Raw genomic sequence first — 24,215 nt, forward strand, 5'->3', positions numbered from 1 at the left:
GGTACAGTAGCAGCCTTTCCAGGTTTGGTTTCTGCATTGTATCTGATGCTGCTGATAAAAACTCAGGGTGCCATGTCTGGATTAAGCAGGGACATTTTATGACCATATTTACAGTGTTTTGCATATATAATTTAATGACAGTGTTCAAAATTAAATTTTTGACAAACAAGACAAGTACTTGCATTATTTCCAATGCTATTTATTATATTATTAAAGATACTCAATATACCAATAAGGGTTTTGCATCAACAAAAATGTAGATCAAAGAAAGTTAAAGGGTTGTGTGCAGAAGTATATCAAAGCATTGTTTATTATTTTTGAGTGTTTTAAAATATCTTGATAATACTGTTAGAAAATTTAAAAAAGAGAAAAAAAAAAAACCTTCAACCAGCACAGGTACTCTCGGCTTCCTTTAAAATGCTGTTGTAAATGAAACTGGTTCCTAAGAGTATAGTTTTAAGCAAGAGATAAATGTTTTTGCTCATTTTAAAAACTAAAATGTACATTGTAATATTCAATACACAAGGCCTATCATTAATATCTTATTTATACAGAGAATTACATTCTGAGGATATCAAATTAAATCTTTACATGTGCTCACCTTAACTGTAAAGAAAGGACTGCAATGGGCATGATAGTTAAACACTGTAAACCAAAACATTGCTCCATCCTGACTACTGACTTCCTGTGACACTCTGAGCAAGTCATTTAAATAGCCGGTTTCTGTTGCAGAAATATAAAAATACTTCTACAGTATTTTTGTGTTTTGTAAGTTACTGTCAACATAAAAAATTAATGTTTGAAATATAGTTTTAAGTCCATCTAAAAAAATCTGAAGAATTTTCAGTTATTATTAGTATTTGCATTCTTCAAAAAATACTACAGATACCATTATTAGAATTTCAAACAATCAAATTTTAAACATTCCTTTTTCATACATTTACAAATAATGAAGAGGTAAATAAAGTTAACCCTACTTTATCATACTTTACTTGGATCTAATTTCTAGAGTTAACACTGTTAAAATGTTTTAATTTACTGTATACAGTATATGATTATGTGGTACTTTGATTATAATGATCTTATAATGTTAAGTCACACAATGCACACTTTATTACAATAAATCTTCAAAGCATAATTTGTAAGTATTTGGCAAACAAATACTTAAGGCTTTAAAGATACTGTATAATATTATTTCATTTAGGGATGATTAAAAGTCTCCTCCAAAATATGTCTTATATATTATGATATACAGTAAATGAATACTTCAGACACTTTTACAGTACACAAATATTTGTTAGTTTCAAAAAAACATAAAACTATCATGAAACTGAAATTTTTTACGTGGACTAACAAAATACTGAAATTTTAAACAATCCCATGAAAAAAAATGACTGACAACTGTGACCTTCACAGATTCAATCTATGGTCACTGAACACCTCATACTGTATATGTATAGTCCAAATAATTTTAGAGAATGTATTTCTGCCAAAAGCACTAGTGCATATTTTTAGTCATTGAGTCCAAGCTTCCGACAGACAGCTGGTCTCAGCACTTCTACAATTTCTATGAGTATTTGCAAATTTCAGCAGAATATTAAGATTTTGCTAAACAGATATGAAAAAAAATCTGAGAAAGTTCTCCTTTGTGCCTATACATATCTGTACAAAGCTTCCTGTGTACTACTCAATATTTCAATGAATTAAATAAGCTGGAGGAAGTTTACATGGAATGCTGAGTAAACATTAACTAAATGAACATTTAGTGACTCACGTTCCAATTTGTACTCTCACCCTGTGCCAGTGTGGGTTCTACTCTCCAAAATCCTAATGATGTGTTACATTCATTGACAGTAAATTGGTCTCTTATAAGTCGATGTGTGACTGGTTCTTGACTTGTTCTTGATGGTGCCAAAACAGGCCTTGATCTCCCACAACACTGCATTTTATTAAGCAGGTTTGAGAAGTGGAAGATGGACTATAAAAATTAAAACTTAAATACATACATAGGTTTGCTAGTTTTCTTCCAAAGTTTATCAGACCTTACTGAAATTACAAATGTTGCTTTAGAATGAAGTACGATATAATTATCTATTTACCACAATATTTATTACAGTAATGTATTTTTGAATAATATTTAAATCATAATCCATACCAAAATATTTAGATAAATACCTGTATTTATCAAAAGAAAGGTGATTGCTTTCATTTAATTATTTAAGAATACCTGTTTATCCAATTTCTGGATTTCTGGTAGAGCTTTTTCCAGCAACAACAGACATGGAGCTGTCACAGGAAACACATGGAAACTCTCACACTCTGTTAAACTAGACAAACATGCGCATCTTGAGGATGCGAGAGGAAAAGTGGTGTACCTGGAGGAAAAAAATCCGTACATACATAGGGAGAACAAGCAAATTCGTCAATGGCAGGTACAGTACTGGGATTCACATTCTGTTCCTAGCACTGTGAAGTGGCAATGAAAAAACACACTGCACTGGCAAGTAAATGCTACAGCACAAACTCTTTATGTAGGTAATCAGTGTAAAGAAAAACGGTTATGTAAATTTAACATTCAGGAATAAAGGCCACACCTTGGAAAATACTGCAAAAGTCAAAATGTACAGGTAGCCAACTGTACTGTAGTTTTTCTCTGTTCCTCTGCAACGGTATATACAATTTAGACAATTGAACATCTTTGATCAATGTGCAGAATCACAGCCTAAAACAATGTTTATATATCTTTACTTCCCATATATTTTTATTGTGTAGATGCATAAAACATATTGTTCTGGGTTGAGCCCTAAAGGTTGATTAATATTCATCCGCAAAGCCCAGCCTTGCCATTTCTCCAATTTATATGTGACTCCTCTTTCTGAAATTATCCCAGGGCACGTGCCTCAGTTTCTAATTGGCAAGCCTCATCCCCCCTCCCTTGAGACATCACTCTACCCCCCTCTAATGAAAAGCCTCGTCCTTAATTACACTTTCAAAACACTGATTGTTATTGACAAAACTCCAGTGGCTCGGACAAACGACGGAAGATTAGTCTCATTACAGGCAGCTCTCTCAGAAAGAAGAAAAAAAGGAGAAGGATTTGGAAATCGACAGTGAAAACTGAAAAGAAAGAAAAAGTCCTTTGCTTAGTTTTCCCTTGTACAAAACTCTCTTTGAAATTGCATTACCATTTACTGAGATAGCATAAGGTTGACATTCTGTTTCCATTTAAAGTAAAAATATGCTTTTCTCATGATCAGTTAACATGCTGATTTTGAAAAAGTAGCAGAATATCTGTGATACAATTAATATTGAAGGTCAGTGTGTTCATTTGAGTGCCAGTTGCTTAAATGTGAATTGCTGGTCTGCATTAATTCTGTGTCTTACTTATGTATTCCAAAGTGAATTCCACTTTAGCTTGTATCAATTACAAATTTTGGTTTCAGGTGGTATGACTTTATAATGTAATTTAATTTTTTTTAAATATGAAGTCCAACAGTTCATATATTTTTTCAAGTCCTCTTTCAGCATACAAGTTTGTAAAAAAGCCTATCCACCGTGGCATTTAATGCAAAGCCTAATTAAAAAAAAAACAAAAAAAAAACAATTAAACCTGGGCATAAATTTAGTCCATACAAGACCATAGCTTTGTATAAAATCACAGTCCTCCATGGCAGAAAGGTTTACAATAACCAGAAAACCTCTAGTCTAGGAAGGGTTTCAAACTTATTTCAAAGTCCCTGTCACCATAGAGCACAATTAAAGCTATTTCTCTAAACAGAGGATGATTGGTACAGAAGTAATTATTTTCTGGAGTGACCTTCCTGGCATAATCTCTCTAAAGACATGGTACACACTTCTCAGTCACTATCAAAGGATAAAAAAACAATAACCTAAAAATCTGTGGGTGCAAGGAAATTTGTACACTTACAAAGCTGAAACATAATGTTCAAAAATTGCCCTTAATTCAAATGAGGTATGATGGGGGATAGGGAGACTCTCCTGACAGCACTGGACGCAAGATAGGAAACATCTCTGGTCAGGTTGCTAGTTCATCATGAAGCCTACTCATATACACATACCCACAGCCAGTTTGGAACTATCATTTAACCTAGCACATACACATCATTAACAGTGTGAAAGGAAAACCAGAATACATAGAGGAAAGCCCACTTAGGGAATGTGCAAACTCCACATATTTCGCAACTGGGTGCAAGATTCGGTTACATGATGATGGATTAGTGATATGGCAGGGCTACCTATTGTGCCAGGCAGAACCATATATAATATAATATAATATAATATAATATAATATAATATAATATAATATAATATAATATAATATAATATAATATATCGAAGTGAACTGAAAATATCCAGAATCTAAAAAAACACCGTTTAATAATTAGAACCTGAGAACTGACCTCGTTTGAAGTAACTGGACGATGTATGTGAATACAGAAATAGTGTTTAATAGTTTAGATGAGTCAAATATGAAATATTTTAGCTAATACGGGACCCTGTTATGTCTCCATAAAAGCTAACACTGCATTCAACAGAAACAATCATATGCTAATAGCCAATTGCGATACTTGTAATGTCATGGTTTGTTGATGACTTACTGTATTGAGTCCTGTAAGATTAGTGCCTGCCACTTGTGGAGAAAATAAGAATTATGATCTGGATCAGAGGTTTTTTAAAGGAATGCAAGGCCATCCATACGGTCCAAAAGGCAAATTGTTATACATTATGTGTTACAAAACATAACTTAATTTAGATGTGCCGATCTTTCATGGTATTTATACATTAAGCGTCCCTTTGATCTAACATTGTGGTTTTGTTGAAAATTTGACAGAATTTACTGACTGTTAAATGTTGTTAAATTACTGGTTTTCTGCATTGACCTGTATTAACTAAAATGTAAAATATATACAATAATCCTATAACACATGTATAACTGTCATATTCAAACCATGCTGTAATTAAGTGGTACTAGTATTCATTGGACGATTCTAACAAATATTGATGCAAAAACCCATTAGCTCAGCATCAGCTGCTTATCTAATCAAAGGCAGAAGATAGTCAAAGTGTTTTCATACAACAATCTTGATAAGTTGGAGTACCATCCCACAACATTAATACAAGAAAAAAGCTGGAGTCAACGATAATTCTAATACAAATACCATATGTATGGAATGAGGAAAAAAACTTGAGCTCGCAAAGAAATTACAAGAAGTTGCAGTGAAGGTGTTCTTTGATGCAATCCAAAATCAGTACATGTGCTATGTGACTATGCCATGTCAATTTTTAGGAACATCACAAGAATACGTTCTTAAAAAACTATTTAACAGGTTCCACAATGATTACTCAAGATGTCAAGATGTCTGGGAATCCTTTAATGAGTATCACATTGTCAGGATGAATGTCCTGACAACAATCTGTCTGTTAAGTCCAGACATCATATATTCCTCCTTATGATAAAAAGCACCAATATGAAGAAGCATGACAAGGATAGTCTTAGAGGCCTAAGAAGCAAATAAGAATTTACTGCATGTGTGGCTTTACCACATTAAATGGACTCAATTTTGCAAGCAAAAAAAATGTCTTTGACAAATAAGTAAAACTATAAATGGCTTTAAATTGTCAAGGGCTGTAAACAATTCTAAAACTCCCAAGAGTGTGGAAACTAGGAATTTAATGTCTACAAATATGAATATTCTGCTCCCCTGCTCTATATTTCGATACATCTGCAGATTTCACGAGATTTGTTTGAAACAGACCTTGCAGCCCGATAAGCGAAACCTTTTTTTGACATTTCTATAATTTTCAGATTGTAGATATCACAAATCTATATTTTTCAGGTGGATAACATATTTTCAAAGACCCTTCCTCCACACTACCAAAAGAGCCTATAATTTATATATTAATACTAGTTGATTACCCAGTGGCTTCGCTGACTGAGTACAAGGGAAAAAAATAAAATGTAGTCTATAAGTTATTAAACAGTAAAACATTAACATTTAAGAAGTAAAAATACATTGAGCACTACTGGAGTGGTTTCGGGTAAACTACATTTTAAAGGCGCTATAACACAACAGGTAAGTAGTACTAACAGCAAGTAAAATGTATTTGGATCATCTCTCGGTAGTAGATCCCTTGTGAAAGGTGCTACATGACCGCTGTGGTATAGAAATTACATTTTCTATGTGTTCGTCCAAATTTCTGCCTGATAACCTTGCACTACGTGCCTGTGATTTACTTCTTAAAATAATTAATCACAAAAGGAACCTTGAATGTTGTGGGGTTTTAGTGACCCGAACTCACCTTAAGGGACAGTAAGTAGTACTGCAGGGTAATTTACAAAGAGTCCTGCTTCGATGGTGCCGATTACACTAATTTGCAAAGATTTCCACTCTCCCAGGAGCCGACGGGGCACTTGAAGTGTCACAAACAGTGCGAGAATAGAGGACACTGCCCGAAACTGTGAAGCTCTCAACCCCCAGGAGCAGCCCGACATTCCGCGCCTCCCATCGTCCACTTTGTTCTCACGCACATTGTTTACAGCTCGCCGCAGTTAAAAAGTATAAAGACGCAAAGCTGTTTTCCTCATCTCTTCTACTATCAAGTACTGCCAACTAAAAAAAAGTTACAATGTGGCAGTTTCCGCGACAGTCACGTGGACGAATAAATAAAACTTCTCTGTCAGAACGTGCCTGGCGGCGGACGGCTCAGCGTTGTAGTCCAGAGGGCTGGGAGAGGGCGACGCGGGGCGCACTTCTATGGGATAGATTGGCATGTTTGTGTTTACTTCTTTTCAATATCAGTAAAATAACTCTCACACAAATAATAATTCACAAAGACGATATAAAAATGGCGTCCACAAACGAACTGATTAGATCCTTTATTATAATATGTTCTGTGGTCATACGTAATTTCCATATGTAACTTCCGTTTCAAACGCGAAAAGAATTTTATATATATATAGATATCAATGTAAGTGGAGCCAAATGAAAGGATGCAAATTAGACACACTGGTGATGGATATGTAAGCAAGATGTCACATAATAATAATAATAATGCATTTTATTTAGGCAAGAGGGTAGCCTTTCTGGAAATGGTCAAATTAGTGAATAACAGATTGACCAAGTATGTTCATGGGAAAACCTATTTTAACTGTTTGAGGACTGAATATTTTTTCCAGAAAACAAGAAAGTTTTCTGAAAAGCACACAAAGCAATGGTTTCAAACATAAATCAACATAAAACGTCTGTTGCTATGCGCTATGGCTGCTGTTGGCACAGGTTTGGCATTTCTGGCGGAAGTGGCTGCGTGGGGGCACTTCTATGGCCAGCAGGAATGCACGGTAGGGCAGCGGTAGCAGTCACAGTGTGACGCAATATGGTTTGTACCTCTTGTCATCATAAGTGGTGGTCCTCCCAGGCAAACACTGCTGCAGGGTTATTGGCTACACAAAAGTGTTCAGTTCCACAATCAACTGAGGACTGATCAGCTGATGCTGGTACCTCACTTTTATTTTCAACTAGCAAAATACCCACGCTTCGCAGCAGTGAAGTACTGCTTTAAAATTTTAAATAATAAACTGAGGGAAAATGTACCAATAATGATTTGTTAAGGATCTATTTGTATACCACGTTGTCAGTTCGCCCCTCCGGTTGTAATATGACCAAGCTGTGCGCTGAGCTTACTCTTGAGCATGCAACGTATAGTTGGCCATGTGAAAAGCAATCTTGCCTCAAATCAATGCCAACCTTTTGTAGGGTCTGTCCCTGAGACTTATTAATTGTCATTGTGAAGCAGAGCCTTACTGGAAATTAGAGGCGTTTGAATTGAAATGGGAGATCAGAGGGTATAACGGGGATGCGAGGAATAAAAACTCTCTCCCCTGAGCCACCGCCAGTAAAAATAGTTGCCTCAATTAGGTTCTTTTGCAGGCATGTGACCTGAAGTCTTGTGCCATTACAAAGTTTCGGTGGCTGTAAGTTTCTCAGTAACATTATTGGTGCCGCAACCTCCAAAATTAGATTATGATCAGGAGTGCCTGGAGGATTCAGAGTGTGGACCGAGCTGAAGGCTATGGACGTATATATGTACGTAAGTAGGATTCAGTTAGCGTTGGGAACCCGTGTACCAAATTTCTTGAAGATGGGCCCATTAAGTAACAAAGACCGTTGGAAAGTTCAATATGGCGGCCGACAGTGGTGTCATACCACCGAAATAAGTACGTACATCGTTTTCGGTTAGCGCTGGGAAGCCGTCTACCAAATTTCGTGAAGATGGGGCCATAAATAAGAAAGTTTAACATGGGGGACGTTGTCGACCGTTATGACCGTTACGTGTAGAATTTCGAAATGAAACCTACTTAACCTTTGTAAGTAAGCTGTAAGGAATGAGCCTGCCAAATTTCAGCATTCTACCTACACGGGAAGTTGGAGAATTAGTGATGAGTCAGTCAGTGAGGGTTTTGCCTTTTATTAGTATAGATATCCATCTCCTGATCACTTGCATCAAATTCCAAGTCCGACAAGTCTGAGTCAGATTCAGCGATAATACATAAAACGTCCATGGAGTATTTAGTCTCTTGCCAGATGTCGATGCCATTTTAGAGGTTGATTGCTCTTTGCTACTCACGCAGGGAATCGAGGTTAAATCAACAAAGCTACTTAACTTTCCTTCTAGTAAAGAGAGTCAAACTAAAACATAAGGACGAGTTTTATTGCAGTTTACAGCAGATTACCGTCTTCTACCCGTGAATTTCGACAAAAGTCGACATCAGCCCTGAAACAGGTAAGGAAATTTACATATACAAAATCATATTACCTTAGCCTGTCTCCTTTGGGGGGGAGGGAAAATGTGTCACTTCAAAATGACAGAGTCAAAGTTCATTACATTTTGCATGCACATTACTTCGTTGTTACAAATTAAAATCTAGACTGTAAGACCTTACAAAACGTCCATTGAGGAACGGGGTTGTAATGGGGGGCACAAAATAAAAACCTAGTTATCGTGCCAGTTCAGCCAATGATAATGAATTTGGCACATTGTTTCGGTTTAAGAAGAAATTCTCAGAGAGTAAGTGTAGATGATGGATGGGACACTTGGATTTCAGCCAGGTACTACAGCCATTCAGACTATTTAATATATGGATGCTGAAGTACTACCCAAAGGACTTAATTGGTATTGTTTTTCACAATGTAAAGAAGCAGGCAGCAGCAGTTTCTTTTCTGCCCCTTGCCCCATTAAACAGGTTTATAGTTGGATAGACACACTGATGTCTGGAGCTACCAGTAGGCTCTTAGCACCTTTAGATTTGCATTTATCCCAATGGATATGGTCACCATGTAACTTATCAACTGATTCTTACAGGGAACATACATACAGAAAACACATTTCAATACTCAATGAGGTTAGAACAATAAGAATGTACTTAAGAAGTATATGATATTAGTGCATCCATAGGCTGGATATAGATACCTAAGAATTCATACCTGAAAAGGCTAGTTACAGTAGGTGTTTGTGTTTTGAGAGTATCATTATTTCTATTCCTGCAAGTGGCACCTATGCATATACTCAAGCCTACATAAGTGTGCCAGGTCACCTATCAGACATGCTATTACAGTCTATTAGTATATACCCATACAGTTATGTATTGTGTTTGTAAGTTATTTATACTGCATAGACAGTACTCTGGAGATTTTATAAATGCCTAAAGATGATATTACTGTAAATAGAATGTTTTCCTGTAGTATCATTTACATTAATTTGCATCCTGCCAGCATTTTGCTATAACCCATAAATAAAGTTAACATTTTAATTATTTAAACAGTATTGTTTATCTCTATATGTCATATAAATCAGGGAATTGTCCTAAACATAATGATTGATTTAGCTGTGTAGACTTATGATTGTTCTTGAACAACATGTAATAGCTGGACCCCAGTACCCACAATTAGTTTCTTAAACATAATGTAGACTAGACTGTAGAGTAGGTCCAGAATGAATAAAATTAAATGTTTATTTAAAATGATTAAAGCACTTGGGTTCATAACTTGTTACCTCCACCTAAATATACTTAAGACAATTTTGTTTTAAAGTGTACTTAATCTGAAATGCATAAAATGGGACATTATACTGTGCACAGTGATGATATCTGAAAAGATTATAGTGGGCTTTGCTCTTACTAAAAAAAAATAGATACAAATTATAGACTTTGGTGATTTTTTAAGGAGACTCTTACAGATATATATTACATCATAAGACATAATAAATATTTGTATTAATTTCAAAAGTAATAAATATTGTATGCTAGTATAGCTATAGTTTATATGGGATAACATTCTATGAAAGACAGTCACTGAGCACAGGAAATATCAAAAATCAGTGACCATGTACCCTTAAATTAAAAGATACATCATATTAGAAATGTTTGCAGTCTAGAAGCTAGACCACATACTAGAAAACTTGAACGTAAAATAACTTTTTCAACAAATATTGCAGTATTTGACATGCAGCTGTGAGAGGCTTTCCTAAGTCATTTAACAGAGTCAATACTGTAAAACACTAAAACAGAACCCCTGCTATTTGATTTTTAAAGAGTTAAACACCTCTTATTGACATAAGAAAGCAATAATCTGTATTCCATCTGTAAAATTGGAGATTAAAACACAATCTAGCCTTCTACTGCAGTGACTATATTCTAGAACAAAAGTTGAAATACCTTGTATTGTCCTTTTAAAAAAGGCTTTGCAAGCCTCACAAGATGCCACACCATAATGATAGCCAGAAGCAATATCTCCACAGACGAGGCAGAGTCTTTTGGGAATGGAATTCAACATGTACTCGCACTTGGTGGGAGAGTCCTCCATAATGGAACTTGAGCAGTCATCATAACGTTTACGGCATGCTCCACCACCCAGGCTGGCAGCAGTGAACATGGGCGGTGAGTCCAGGCCATTGGAGTGCCCATTCATGGTAATGCCATACCCGCCACTAGCATCAGAGCTGGCGCTGGGGCTGTGATGACTCACAGTGTCAATAACCGAAGATGGACTTGAAGGTTCTGTCTTGATGTAGGATCCGCAGCTCGATGTCAGGTGTCTGTCATCAGCAGCCATTCTATTAAGCAGCCTGCAAAAAAAAAAAAAAAAAAAAAAGATTAATGAATAAAGGAAAAATGTAGCTCTATACTAAATACTACTACTGAAATCAAAATTTAATTATATACGTTTTTGCCATGCACTTTATCATGATAGGCACCCCTATGACATAATGTTATTGTTTTATTCCTTGAAAATATTTCAGAATTAAATATTAATGTAAAAAACATGATGCAGAAGAGTTTAAAAAAATTAAAAAGTAAGAAAGTATCTTAGACGGGGCCATGAGCCTTAAGAGAACATAATTTCTTAAAATATTCTGAACAGCTTACTGGATGCAGAATAAAAGCCAAAAATAAAGACTACAGTACATATATCTCTTTTGTACATTTTAATTACTGCTAGATTTTTTTAATGCAGATGGTAGTTTTTAATTATAGAAAAGACTTGATGACTGACTAGTTGATAACATAGAAGTAGACTGGCTTGGAACATTAATTTCATAACAGTAACATGTTCAATATCATTACTTTAAAATAAAAAAAAATGAAACTAGTATTTTCTGCTTGATTCCATGAAGAAAGTTTAATTAAATAAGCCTGTGTGACAGCATGGTAGTACTTACATGAGTGGGCAACGTTGGTCCTGGAGGGCCACAGTGGTAACAGGTTTTCGTTCCAACTCAATTGCTTAATTAGAAACCAATCCTTGCCAATCTCAGACCTTATTTAATTTTATGGCTTGCTAGTCTGCAATGTTAGGTTCTTATATTGTAGATTTTTTTCCTTTCCAAGGATATCATCCAAATGATTTAAAGCCTAAAATGGATAATTTTCAGTCTGTCACATTTTTCTCTTAAGTGTTTTATTAAACCAAATAGTACATGATGAATCCACACAAGTGTGAATGGAAACAAGTTAGATGGAGAACTGCTGGCTCCTTTGTCATTTGCATTTTATTGGTAATAAGGAGCCATTGGAAACAGTAAATGCAGCTGTTTAAGACTGAAATAAACAATTATGAGTAGGAAACCTTAACACGCAAGACCACTAAAATGAAGCATGAAAATGTCAATTTAGCATTAAGTGTGTGATAATAAATAATAATACATTTTATTTATAAAGCGTCTTTCCCATGCTCAAGGCGCTTCATCAGCAGTAACTGACTTCTCATTAAGAAACTGGGTTGGAACAAAAACCTGCAGCCACTGTGGCCCTCCAGGACAGACACTGCCCATCTGACTTAGAATAAGGTATGCTTGCAGAAAAACATCTATACTGCATTTGGCTTGTATACCCACTTGTGATGCCTGTAGCTGTAAGGACATTTAGTAAACAAGTACTGTATATTTTATAGAATGTGTTCTACCATGGGCGGCACGGTGGCGCAGTGGTAGCGCTGCTGCCTCACAGTTAGGAGACCCGGATTCACTTCCCAGGTCCTCCCTGCGTGGAGTTTGCATGTTCTCCCCGTGTCTGCGTGGGTTTCCTCCGGGCGCTCCGGTTTCCTCCCACAGTCCAAAGACATGCAGGTTAGGTGGATTGGCGATTCTAAATTGGCCCTAGCGTGTGCTTGGTGTGTTTGTGTGTGTCCTGCGGTGGGTTGGCACCCTGCCCAGGATTGTTTCCTGCCTTGTGCCCTGTGTTGGCTGGGATTGGCTCCAGCAGATCCCCGTGAACCTGTGTTCAGATTCAGCGGGTTAGAAAATGGATGGATGGATGTTCTACCATGATCCTGGCATTAAATGCTTCAGCCTTTGATGGTCTAAGAAAAGTTAACATGAGCACAATGAGTATATACTGTATGTACCTTGTTAGTACAGGCACTGGAGATAATGCACATTAAAAGTTTAATATGACATATAATGAGTGGTTGAGTTTGTTAGGTTTAACTGACATAATTTGTAAAATGTAAAAGTAAAATGTACAACAAGCTGCGTAAGTGAAAACTATAATTAACACAGAGGGTGCATTATGGTAATCATCATGTTTATTTTGATAGATTTGTTCAGTACAAGACAAAGATCTACTTACTTAAAGTTGCAGAAAGACCAACTACATGGTCTGGGTGACTTACTTTTGGGGTATATCATGTAGGGGTGTGCAATATTGGCAAAAAATTATATCTCAATATTTCTGGAACTTTGACAGTAAAGATAATTAGGCAATATTTTGCATGCTTTAAAAACGTGTTTGTAAAAGTCTTATTGATCCAGCACGGTCTTGTTATTAAGATATTAATTGTAGCTTAATAATGAGATTAATGGAAACAACAGTTAAGGAAAACAGGTCTTATTTATTTACTTAAAATTGAAGTAAAATAACACAAAAACATTACAATCACTAGTCAAAGTATTATTGAGACCAAACCGTACAATTATGAGTAAACCATTTCAAAGTGGCCTACAGGATTTACATAAAATACTGCACTAAGACCAACAAAATTGTTATAATGAGAGTATTTTAAACAAACACTTACCCTTAATGTAAACAAGATATGTATCCAAATGGAATAAAACACTAATCATAATTATATTGTGGATAAACATAAACTACACTGCTGTAAGATGAGTTGTACAGCATACAAGCAAGAACAAAAATCTAACATACTGTACTATAGTGTAAAAATCCAAAGTTTTGTCAAATATCACACAGGAAAAAAACCCTAGCATTTGTAAACAGGTTCTGTCATATACTGCACAAAGATACAAACAAATAACTCTAAATTTTTAAACAAATTACTAACTTCAAGTTCTGTCCAATATTGCATAAAAATTATCAGAAAAAATAAAACGACTGTAAAATTCTACTGTGGAAACTTCAAGTTGTGTGACAGTAACACCAGTCTGTCCACAGCATCTGGCTGGCTTCAGAGCAGCACAGTTACACGTTACAACATTTTCTCCGCTGCTGAAAGTCCTCTCAGAAGGGCTGCTGGAGGCAGGGATGCACAGGTAGTTTTTGCAAGTTTCCCCAATTTGGGGAAATGTACTTGTATTTTCCATCACTCAAGTGGGATTTACATAACTTAAGCAGCTCTTGATCTCTTTTTCAGTGGCAGAGTGCAGAGACTCGCCTTCTCTGAATTCCTGTGTTTCTTTTTTTGAAATAGCTGCTAAAAGACATTTTTTTTTCTTTTTTGCTCCTTCCCTCGTGTCATCACCTACTCCACCTTCTTCAGCCATAGTGGCAGGAAGGAGCGAGGCAGGGATTTGTGTGAGTATTTTAAATAATGAAAGGAAAAAATGTGGGTTTGGAATCGCAGACCGCCAACCAAGATGGCTTGCGAAACAAAATGCAGCTGATAGGCATATGCATCTTACAGAAAAAAAAATAATCAGATAGAAGGGTTAATAATTCATTCAAATGGATTTTTTTTGTCGTCTTTTAAGCAACATCAGTCTTTTCAAAGCCAAATTTCCAAACCACCTCCACAAGAGTGAGGATAATCCAAGTCTTACAATTAAATCCAACCAAAAAGCTTACAAGGCTGTTTTATTCCCTGGCGTTGTTTGTTCAATCATTTCATATGCTAGCTTTACTTGTGGTGCACTGACACATGCACAGTGGTCTATTCTATTAGGTTACATGAGACAGTGAATGTGGGGACTTTCAAGGTGTGTTTTTGATTATTTTTTGCAAAGTGAGTGGCATACTTGATAATTTCAGCTCACACATTGTTAAAATAACAATTAAGATAATTACTGTAGACGATACGTATCGCACACTCCTAGTAATACACATAGTAAATAGACTGGTAGGCCTAACTGTGATGTACATAGATGGTAAGGCATAACTTTGTTTTAGAGATAATCTCACAATCCAGATAAAGATTTCAACACCAGTACATAACTACAGAAATTTCAACTATGCCATATGATGAATTAACACAATCCATACATCACAAAAACAAATGTGAATCACATAATATAGCTGCTAAGTTTGAGTAAGACAGATCAGTAGACCTATAAGTCATCAATCAAAATGGAAGTAGCAAAGGAAGGAAAACAATCTTATCAAAATTGGGTCTAATACTTGCAATGCATTTCCTATGAATCAAAAAATTGGTTACACTTGGTCTATGGTAGAATGTCATCTGCCATTCATAAAAGGGCAGCTGGACAAGAGGAACCTGTAGTATTTGTCTCTCACTTGCAAACTGAAGTAATCAAGTCCCATAGCACTTGAAAAGCACTTTTAGATCTCACTCTTGCTCTCATTCTAATTGCTCTGTGTAGCTGTTCTATTCTTGTGATCAGTCATGTATGCCTTTTGTTTGATTCCTCAAAAGCTCTTCGGATTCCAGAACTCTGGTCTAATACCAGGCTCTCACTAAACTCAGCCATAAATAATTTTAGAAGGTGTAGAGTGAATGCTTTGGTTTCTGATTTTTTGAGTATTTAAAGTATGTGTGTCTCCTGGAAGAATTCATGGTAGCAATTTTAACACAAAAAGGATAATTCAAAAAGAAAAAACAGCAGAAAAAAATAACAATGCACGGTAAATTACAACTACTTTAATTATTTCTAATCCCCATGTCTTCATTGTACAGTATAAAAATAAACATGCTAAGAGAAATAGTTCTAAAACAAACGGCAGTATCTGAAAAATCATTTCATTATTCCACATGGCTTTAAGCAATTGTTTGGATTTTTGAATAGTTATCTTCTTCAATTGATATATTTCATATGTCAAAGAAAATTCTGGAAAAATGTGCGGCAATAAAAAAGAAATACAGTTACTGCAGATGGACAAGTAGTTGCAGATAATGGCAGAGGTTTATTGCTATTTATAAGCTTAGAAGGACTGCCAATGTTCTTGTATAAAAACATCACTAACAGTCCCCAAATCACTGTGTAAGTAGTTTAATAAAATTCCTATTTTTTTCTCACAGAACAAAAGACATAACAAAAAATGAAAAGTTTTTCAATGGAGAATTTGTATTGATATGAAAAAATATTTCATAAATTACTCAGCTCAGGAATCATGAGGGCCAATTATGTATTGTAAATTTTAATTTTTAACTTGATACAGTGTAATGTTCTCATTTTACCAAATTAATATGGCATAGTATTTGATAACATTAAAAACAGTGTTATACAGTTATTGAAAGGCCATGAACAATCTTCACAAATAAAGACTACTGCATCTCTGAATTACGTGTTATCTAAAGGTAAATGGAATGACAGCAATTTTATAAAAAAGAACTATGTAAATAAAAAGGTTTTACTAGCATGTATCTGTCAGTATTTAACATATAGTAAAGGAAAATACTGTTTACAATGATGCCATTTAAATTTGTGTTAATAAGTAAAATATCCATTCCTCCATCTTCTGAACTTTCTTATCTGGAGCAGGGTTGCAAGGAAGCTGGACCATATCCCAGTGCTGCTTTTAAAATATACATAATTGTTTCTTTTGTAATACATCTTCCTAATTTTTGACTTTATATTTGGTTGATGTCTTTACCCTAAGCAACTGACAAAATCATGATACATAACAATAAATATATTATTTTTACAGTTGTAATATGGCAGGTTAAATGACAGCATGGTTGTGAACATGGATAGTGAAACGGCAACTATGTTAGTTTAAGTCCAGAACTACACCCTCTACTACAGATATATATTTTAAAATTATGTACATACTGTGCAATGTTAAAGAATCAACTAAGGACCTTAATTTAATTGTATAATCACCTAAAACAACCTTACCTTTGGTCAAATCACAAAACTTTCTAATTGCTGCATATAATTACTGTAAGCAGCTGTAGAAGCCTTATTTAAGGAAAGCATTTTTACTATGTTTACAATTTACTGAACCTACTGCATGGGTGCTTGATGTTTTATATGGGGTTATTTCGAATTTAACTTTACACAAAGTTATCCCTAGAGTGGATAATTGGATTAGAAAAGAGATTAAATAATGAATCATTTTATTTGTATATGTGTTCAGTGTTCTGAAGATGTCAGTGTACAATGAACTATACAGTATACATGAAAATTTTGTACTGCAATGCTACTTTTATTATCTTAAATATGCCTTGATGATTGTAACACAGTTAAAGAGTTAATTCTACTGCTTCAAACCTCCTTTGACATCCATTTGATTGACTGCTCAAACACTAACAGTATCAAAACATTCGTGTTTTCCCTGTGTTCACTTTGGTTTTCTCTTGGTACTCCGGTTCCTTCTTAAATTTCAAAGAGGGGTCTCATGATTTACTCTGCATGAGTCTGTGGTTATGTCTGTGAGTACGGCCTATATATAATGGGACTGGACCCAGCTTTGCACTCTATGCTGAAAAGATACATCAAATGTAAAAAGTAGTCACAGAATGATAACGATACATGTATTTGTTGATCATCTTTCACACATTACACATAAGCATACACATAAAATGAAATGTTTACGAAAAACGTATGCTGTATTATATTGCTGACATTAACATTAAACTAATGACTTAAATATATTATCGATACTTAAAAATGTAAAACCATATAAAACAAAAAACTTCAATCTGCATTGGTTATTTAACGGTACAAAGCCCAATCCTTTAACGCACTATTTTGCATAAAACTCTTTGAAGTAACCAAATGGTTATTTCTTCTTCGATGTAGTAGCGCTCACTCACCAGCTTAAAGAAATGCCATCCGGAGCAAGCAGATGTATTGAAGAGATTGTCATCTCACTTACTGAACAAGATGGACTTTGATTGGTTATGCATACTTGATCGGCATAACCTTTGTCCAATCGTTTTTTGATGTATCAACTAGAGGGAAAATGAGTCTGTTTCGGGCAGAAAAAAGGCGGCAAGGAAAGTAGGCGCGTTTTTGGTTCGTGTAGTGTTAAATCTGCAAATTAAGACGTGACAGTGTCCTGGGTAAATAGCATTAAAAATGGGACGGAAGGCGTGTTGACACGTTTATTGTTCGATTTGGCGAACATCAATTTTTGCCCAAAATTGGCAATGTATGATCATACATGTGTGTAAGGCTCGACTATAGTGCTGGTTCCTGACATTCACGCGATATGCGTTCGGGGACAGGAAAAGCTGGCAGCCCTTAGGGTGGTGCAACAGTATCATTTTTTGCATGAGTTCTGGACAACGTTTCGTTTTAAAATTATGAACGCAATTTCCCATTCAATCAAAAAGCATGTACAGCAGCAATTACTTATCATATATATATAAGCAGTCATGTGGCATCTCTTGTGCTTTTGAAAATGCAAAAATATCGGACCAATATAAAAACAAACTATTGGTAGCAGTCGATAGTGGGGCTGTGTGCGAATGAGAAGTGGGATGTGGGATAGGAGCTGTTAAGTGCCTGGCGCTCTATAATGCCACACATGTCAGATGTGAGAGCACAGAGAAAAAATCATGCAAGCATGGGGAAAATATGCAGAATCTACCTAGACAGCAGATGAGGCGGGACTGGAGCCTCGAGCAGCTACCAGGCATCAGCAGTAACCACTTTTAGGAAATAAAGAGGTGGAGTTTTTATACTCATTAATTACAGAACTGGAGAGTGGCGACATGATGTACGTCGATTGGCGCCTGCAAGTACGGATTTCACTGTACAGTATTCTGTACACGTGACAAAATAGCAGGGTCCGATTAAGACCTTTAGAGGCCCTAAGCACTTAAAAGACTTTGGTGCTCTCATATATATCTAATTCAAAATATAAGCAGTAATAGACTATAAAATACAATTTTATTTTTCGAAATGAAACAAAATTACAGTAAGATTGAAAATATTTATTTATTATACTTCCATTCAATTTACATTTGAAAAGTTTTCTCTTGCTTTTTCTAATTGCAAAGTCTTTGATCAGTTCCTCAAAACTAATCTTACATAACACATCTGCTTCTATACTTGGTAGAGATCAGTCCTCCAACCTGCTTCTATTATTACTATTATATTATTTTTATTATTGTATATAAATGTATGTACTTTTTTCATTTAATATGGGAGTCCCTTTTTGTGGAACCTGGTTCAGCTGCACTATTTGCAGTTTTACACCATATGGTCCATTGTAAATCCAGCAGTGGAAAATTTCAGTGTTGCCCCCCCTTTCCTTGATACCCTAAGCACATGCTTATTTTGCTTAATGGTTAGTCCAGCCCTGCAAAGAAGACACTATAAACCTTTCAGCTAACCACTATGTTGTCATCTGCTGCTGCAACCGTTTAATTACAAATTACCCTTACTTTACAACGCATCTTTTCTCTTTGATATTTATGGCATACTTGCTCCTATACAAGTATCTTAAATTTGTATTAAAATACACTTTTTCTCACTTTGACCATATACTTAAAATGAAGGTATTCAAAGTGATGTTTGCCTGTAAAGATCTGTTCATTTCAGTGCTGTTCATAACTACAAAGATTCTATTCTTTATAATTGTTTTCATGGTATTCTGAACAGCAGCATATTTGCATTAACGTTCCTTATTAATGGTTATTTCAAAATATGTTTATATTTATTATTTGAATTATCATTACAACACAGAATTTTGTACCCGGCCCTTTCTTGTGGCATTTGAATGGTCTGATTTTGTTCAAGCTGATTTCCTATAAAGACTCTTGTTTCTTTCCACAGTTGAAAGACATGATGTCACATGATGTCCAAGTGAAAGTGACATTGCATCTGAATGTACCCTGTAGTGGACTACACCCTCCAGTCATGGGATGACTCCAGCCTTGCTATCAATGCTGCTGAGACAGGCCCCAGCTCCTTATGTCACTGCTTTGAATAATCAAGTAAGTAAATGAAATAATGGGCAGTAGCACTCACTACAACTATCATTAGGTGAAGCTCTGTAATGATGGATGGTAATGCTGCATATTTCATTATATTTTATCACATTTTTCTCCATTTAAACGTAAAAATATATTAAGGAAGAAATTAACATACACTTTATTCATTTAATTAGTTCATTAATTGCTAGTAGCTTTTTTTTAATATAAAAACACTTAAGAATGAACTTTTGCAAATGGATAATACTCTTTTCTATAATACTGGTAATCATGCTGTTAAATCCCTCTACAGTTTAACTAGATATGATAATGCTACAGAGCAGTAATGGTAAAAACCCTAAACTACTATCAATGGCGAGATTTTGTTGGATTTCAGGACAAGTGTCTAGTGTCTCTGTATGTCAGGTGGCAGGTGATGGGTAGTCACATCACCCATCCATCATTGCTGTCCCTTTGATGGTGCTAAGATGACAGCACTATAATGAAAAATTCAATTTGACAAGCTATAGTATGGGAGAGCAAAGAAACATCTTTCTCATCTATTAAACAAATCTGCTTATTTTAACTATGAATAACATTTCCAAAGTGGACAAGTCAGTCTACCCAGTGTTTGAATTTGGCCAACAAACACATGCTGTAATTTGCAGTGTCCTTTGGAAAAATTCCCTAAGACAGATCTGCACCTGTCAACATGCAGTTAGGTAGAGGATACTCACTTGGATTCCTCAACTTTCTAGCTCTTCAGTGCATACAATTTACTTATCAATCCAATGAAAGACAAGACTAGTGTTGAAACTTCTTTTTTCTGTATCACGCACAGTGTTATCACACTTTGTAGATGCTATATCTCTCAAAGTAGTAGTATAAAATAGATTTTTAGTGAGCATTTTATCAAGTCACATTACATATTATATCAGATAGTGTTGTTTAATAAAAATTAACCAGTACAACAGTTAAACTAATCTTATAAACTAATGGATTAAGTCTTTTGTTTTGGTGTTTCCAGAACCTAATTTCATTTAATAAAGATTCAGCAGGTTTGATGATTCCTGTTAACTGTTTAGAATTACACTCATTTTCACTTATTGATATGGATCAGGATAATTTGTTTCTTGTATAAAGAATATTATTGATTAAGTTACACAGAAACAAAATGTTTAAATCACAATTTAGCTGGCTATTTTTTAGTAAGAAGTTTATTATTATGTGGACATTTATATAGTATTATATGACCTGACAATTCAAAACAATATGATTATTGTTGTAACACTTTATTTTGAGTGACAGCTTTCAGTGACAATAAATATTCAGTTACTCTTTCTGAAAATTGAATGAACCCATATTAACATTTAATAAAAACACTGGGATTTAATTAATGGTTTAGTAGTTCAGCATAGAATTTAGTGAAAGAAAATTATGACTGCTTTTTTGACTACATAAATACATAACAGGTCTTTGATGCACACATAATGAATTAGTTGTTAGTTTGAAGTATTTTTTTCTATTCATTTTTTTTAACAGTTATATCAAATTTTATTTAACAGACTGACAACAAGAAATATAATATTTCACTTGCATAGCAAGAACATACTTTAATATATATATGTGTGTGTCTGTGTATATATATATATATATATATATATATATATATATATATATATATATATATATATATATATATATATATATATATATATATACACTCCATATAAGCATTTCCATATTACTTTTATCATCATTGCTCAAATGGGAGATAAAACAGGTGTACCATGCAGACATATTGCAAAGTTTCATATCAAACGGAATAGGAACGATCATTTATAATATGTTATGACAACCAGTCTGTGGCCTCTGACAGCTCTGGGGTTTGCAGACTAGTGGAACAGTATCTTGACATATTTTAATGTAAAACACAGGGTAAAATAAAGACTGAAACTCCATTTGTGTTACTGAGCTGGATATCTCTTGTTGACTGGTCTTTCAGATTTAGTTATACAGTATGTGTGTGAAAAACACAACCACATACTGTAGAGTCAACAGGCAAATGTTATTTTCACACATTACCAGATTTTCAAAGAATAGACCCATGTGTAATGATAATGTCGCTCCCATCGTCTTCATCTATGTTCATTTGGACTTCAGATTAGGAGGAAATAGTAAACCTAGTATTTCTTCAGGAAAACTAGAGAATTTACTAAAAAAGAGGGAAATTGTCTAGAGAACCTGCAGCACAGTTACTCTTGTTCACACAATCCTGTTTGCTGTTAAAGAGGAAAATACAAAGTGGCTTCATATACATCAGAGATGGTGAAATCTTTGGAGGTCAGAAATGCAATGTCATATTAAGTTACACAGGGGAATTGTTCAAAATTATATTTGAATTTTTATGTCTTCCATGTAATAAGGATCAACAATTACCACTTTCTAATGAATTTATGAATGGGAATAATGATAACCATAATGATGCATAGGTCAATAACTTTACTTATTAGTATTTATACCTTAGTAAGTTTATCAAATAGCTACACTGCCAGCTGAGTGTGCAAAGATGATATCTGTTCTATTAACAGTGCCAATGTGCAGTGTGCGATCTTCAGACACTATTTTGACCAGTGAGAAAAGCACTATATAAATGTAAAGAATTATTATTATTATTACCATTTTGGTACAAGAATTCTTGCCTCAAAATAAAAGTAAGCTGCAAAAATATAGCATGCACACATAATGAAAGCTGCTATTTGAAAAAATAACATGCTGTAGATCTTTTAAGACTGCCTTGGTTTAAGGACAATGGCTAGCACTTAAAATGTTTGCATATAATACTGGATCTATTGTACTGTATCTCCATTTGCACAAGAAAGATGCACTTTAAAGAATGAAGCTAACATTGCAAATGACTGAATACATAATTAAAGCACAGGGGAGTAGTTTGCATATTTATGTATTTCAAGTTAATATTTGTACAGATTTTAGTTTTACAGAAAACTGTAACCATAAATGGCTTCAGATGTCCTCTGTGATTTTTTTTAACTGGAATTTAACGATTTAAAATTCTTTATTGAGTATTGTAACATTATTGGTACACTACATGTTACACAATTTCTTCGTCATATTAAAACTCAGAACAAACATTTTGTCATTCTATTCTTCTAATAATATAATTACAATTTTTCAGAAAAAAAGTATTCATTGTACTTGTTTCTATTGTCTATTCATACTCCCTCACAATTTTGTAAATCTTTTAATATTCTACCATAGATATTTTGTGACATTCATAAATGTAGCCACTAATTTAAAAATTTTGACTAATTTTTGCCCTTTTCTTCATTCCAGGATGATGTTGGCAACTTTTAATTAAATTGTGCTTGTGAGATGTAGTTTATGTAAAGATGGTCATGATAATTAGCTTAAACTGAAATTAGACCTATGCAGAGTAATTTTCCACATTCTTCATGGTGTTTTTTTTTTCTTTTTGACATTTTGGTAGTTTCTTGATAACAGCCATATGTTTAATTTTTCCATGTCTATTTAAAGTTAAATGTTTCTTGTATTTTCATTCACTCCAAGATTTTATTACAATACATACTGTATATTATAGATGTATGATCTACATTATGACATCTTACAAATATTTTTGTTCAAGGTGTTAAAGCAGTCTAGACAATCTTTACAACTTTGTATTCACTCATATATCTTTGAATTTGCACAGGCTACCCAAAATCAATTTTTGATGATGTCTATATTCGCTATAAATCAAGTAAGCTGTCTTCTTTTCTCTCTCCTGCCATGTTTGCCGTCAACCTCCAGTATTATTATAATAGGTTCTCTCTGTTCCATACAATGAATTCTAAAAGGCTGAGAATGAAACACTCTGACCTACTTGTACAGTATGTTTTCCTGATTCTTTCCGGCAAGCATTTAATCACGAGCAATTTTCAATTGTCACCATTCCATTGGTTGAGCCTTTTTTCAAGAGCTGTTAAATTCTATTACAGTGTTTATCAGTTTCTTGTTTGTGAAACAAAGATGACTGTTTCTCGTTAGATACATTTCTTGTTTTCTTTTAACTAATGTTCAGAATGCTGCAGATCATGCAGCATAAGTCTGGCGCTTAGCAAGATTTCTTATTTTTGGGTAGACAGCAGCCTGTAAAAACTATGAATATCCAACAGTTGTAATCCAGCAGTATAAATGGAAGATAAAAGTAAAAACAAAACACGCTGGGTTGGTGTAATTCATTTTGTAAACAATTTTTTAAATATTTATTTTTATTAGACAAGCCTGCTTGAAAACCTGAACGTTGCAGTGGGGCATTAAAGTGAGTTCTTCTGAAAGAAATGTCAT

General features: G+C 34.5%; 1 protein-coding gene across 2 annotated transcripts in view; it reads right to left on the bottom strand.

Annotated features, from left to right (window-relative positions):
* The window catches only part of esrrb (estrogen-related receptor beta), a 142,551-nt gene that overhangs the window by 82,609 nt on the left and 35,727 nt on the right, over positions 1 to 24,215 (bottom strand). For both annotated transcript variants that reach the window (XM_051919980.1, XM_028822017.2), the window contains exon 2: positions 10,733 to 11,142. In XM_051919980.1, coding sequence (XP_051775940.1) covers positions 10,733 to 11,129 — 397 coding nt within the window. In that variant the 5' untranslated portion in view covers positions 11,130 to 11,142. The remainder of the gene's footprint in view (positions 1 to 10,732; positions 11,143 to 24,215) is intronic.

This window comes from Erpetoichthys calabaricus, chromosome 16 (genome assembly GCF_900747795.2).
Source record: "Erpetoichthys calabaricus chromosome 16, fErpCal1.3, whole genome shotgun sequence".
NCBI lineage: Eukaryota > Metazoa > Chordata > Cladistia > Polypteriformes > Polypteridae > Erpetoichthys > Erpetoichthys calabaricus.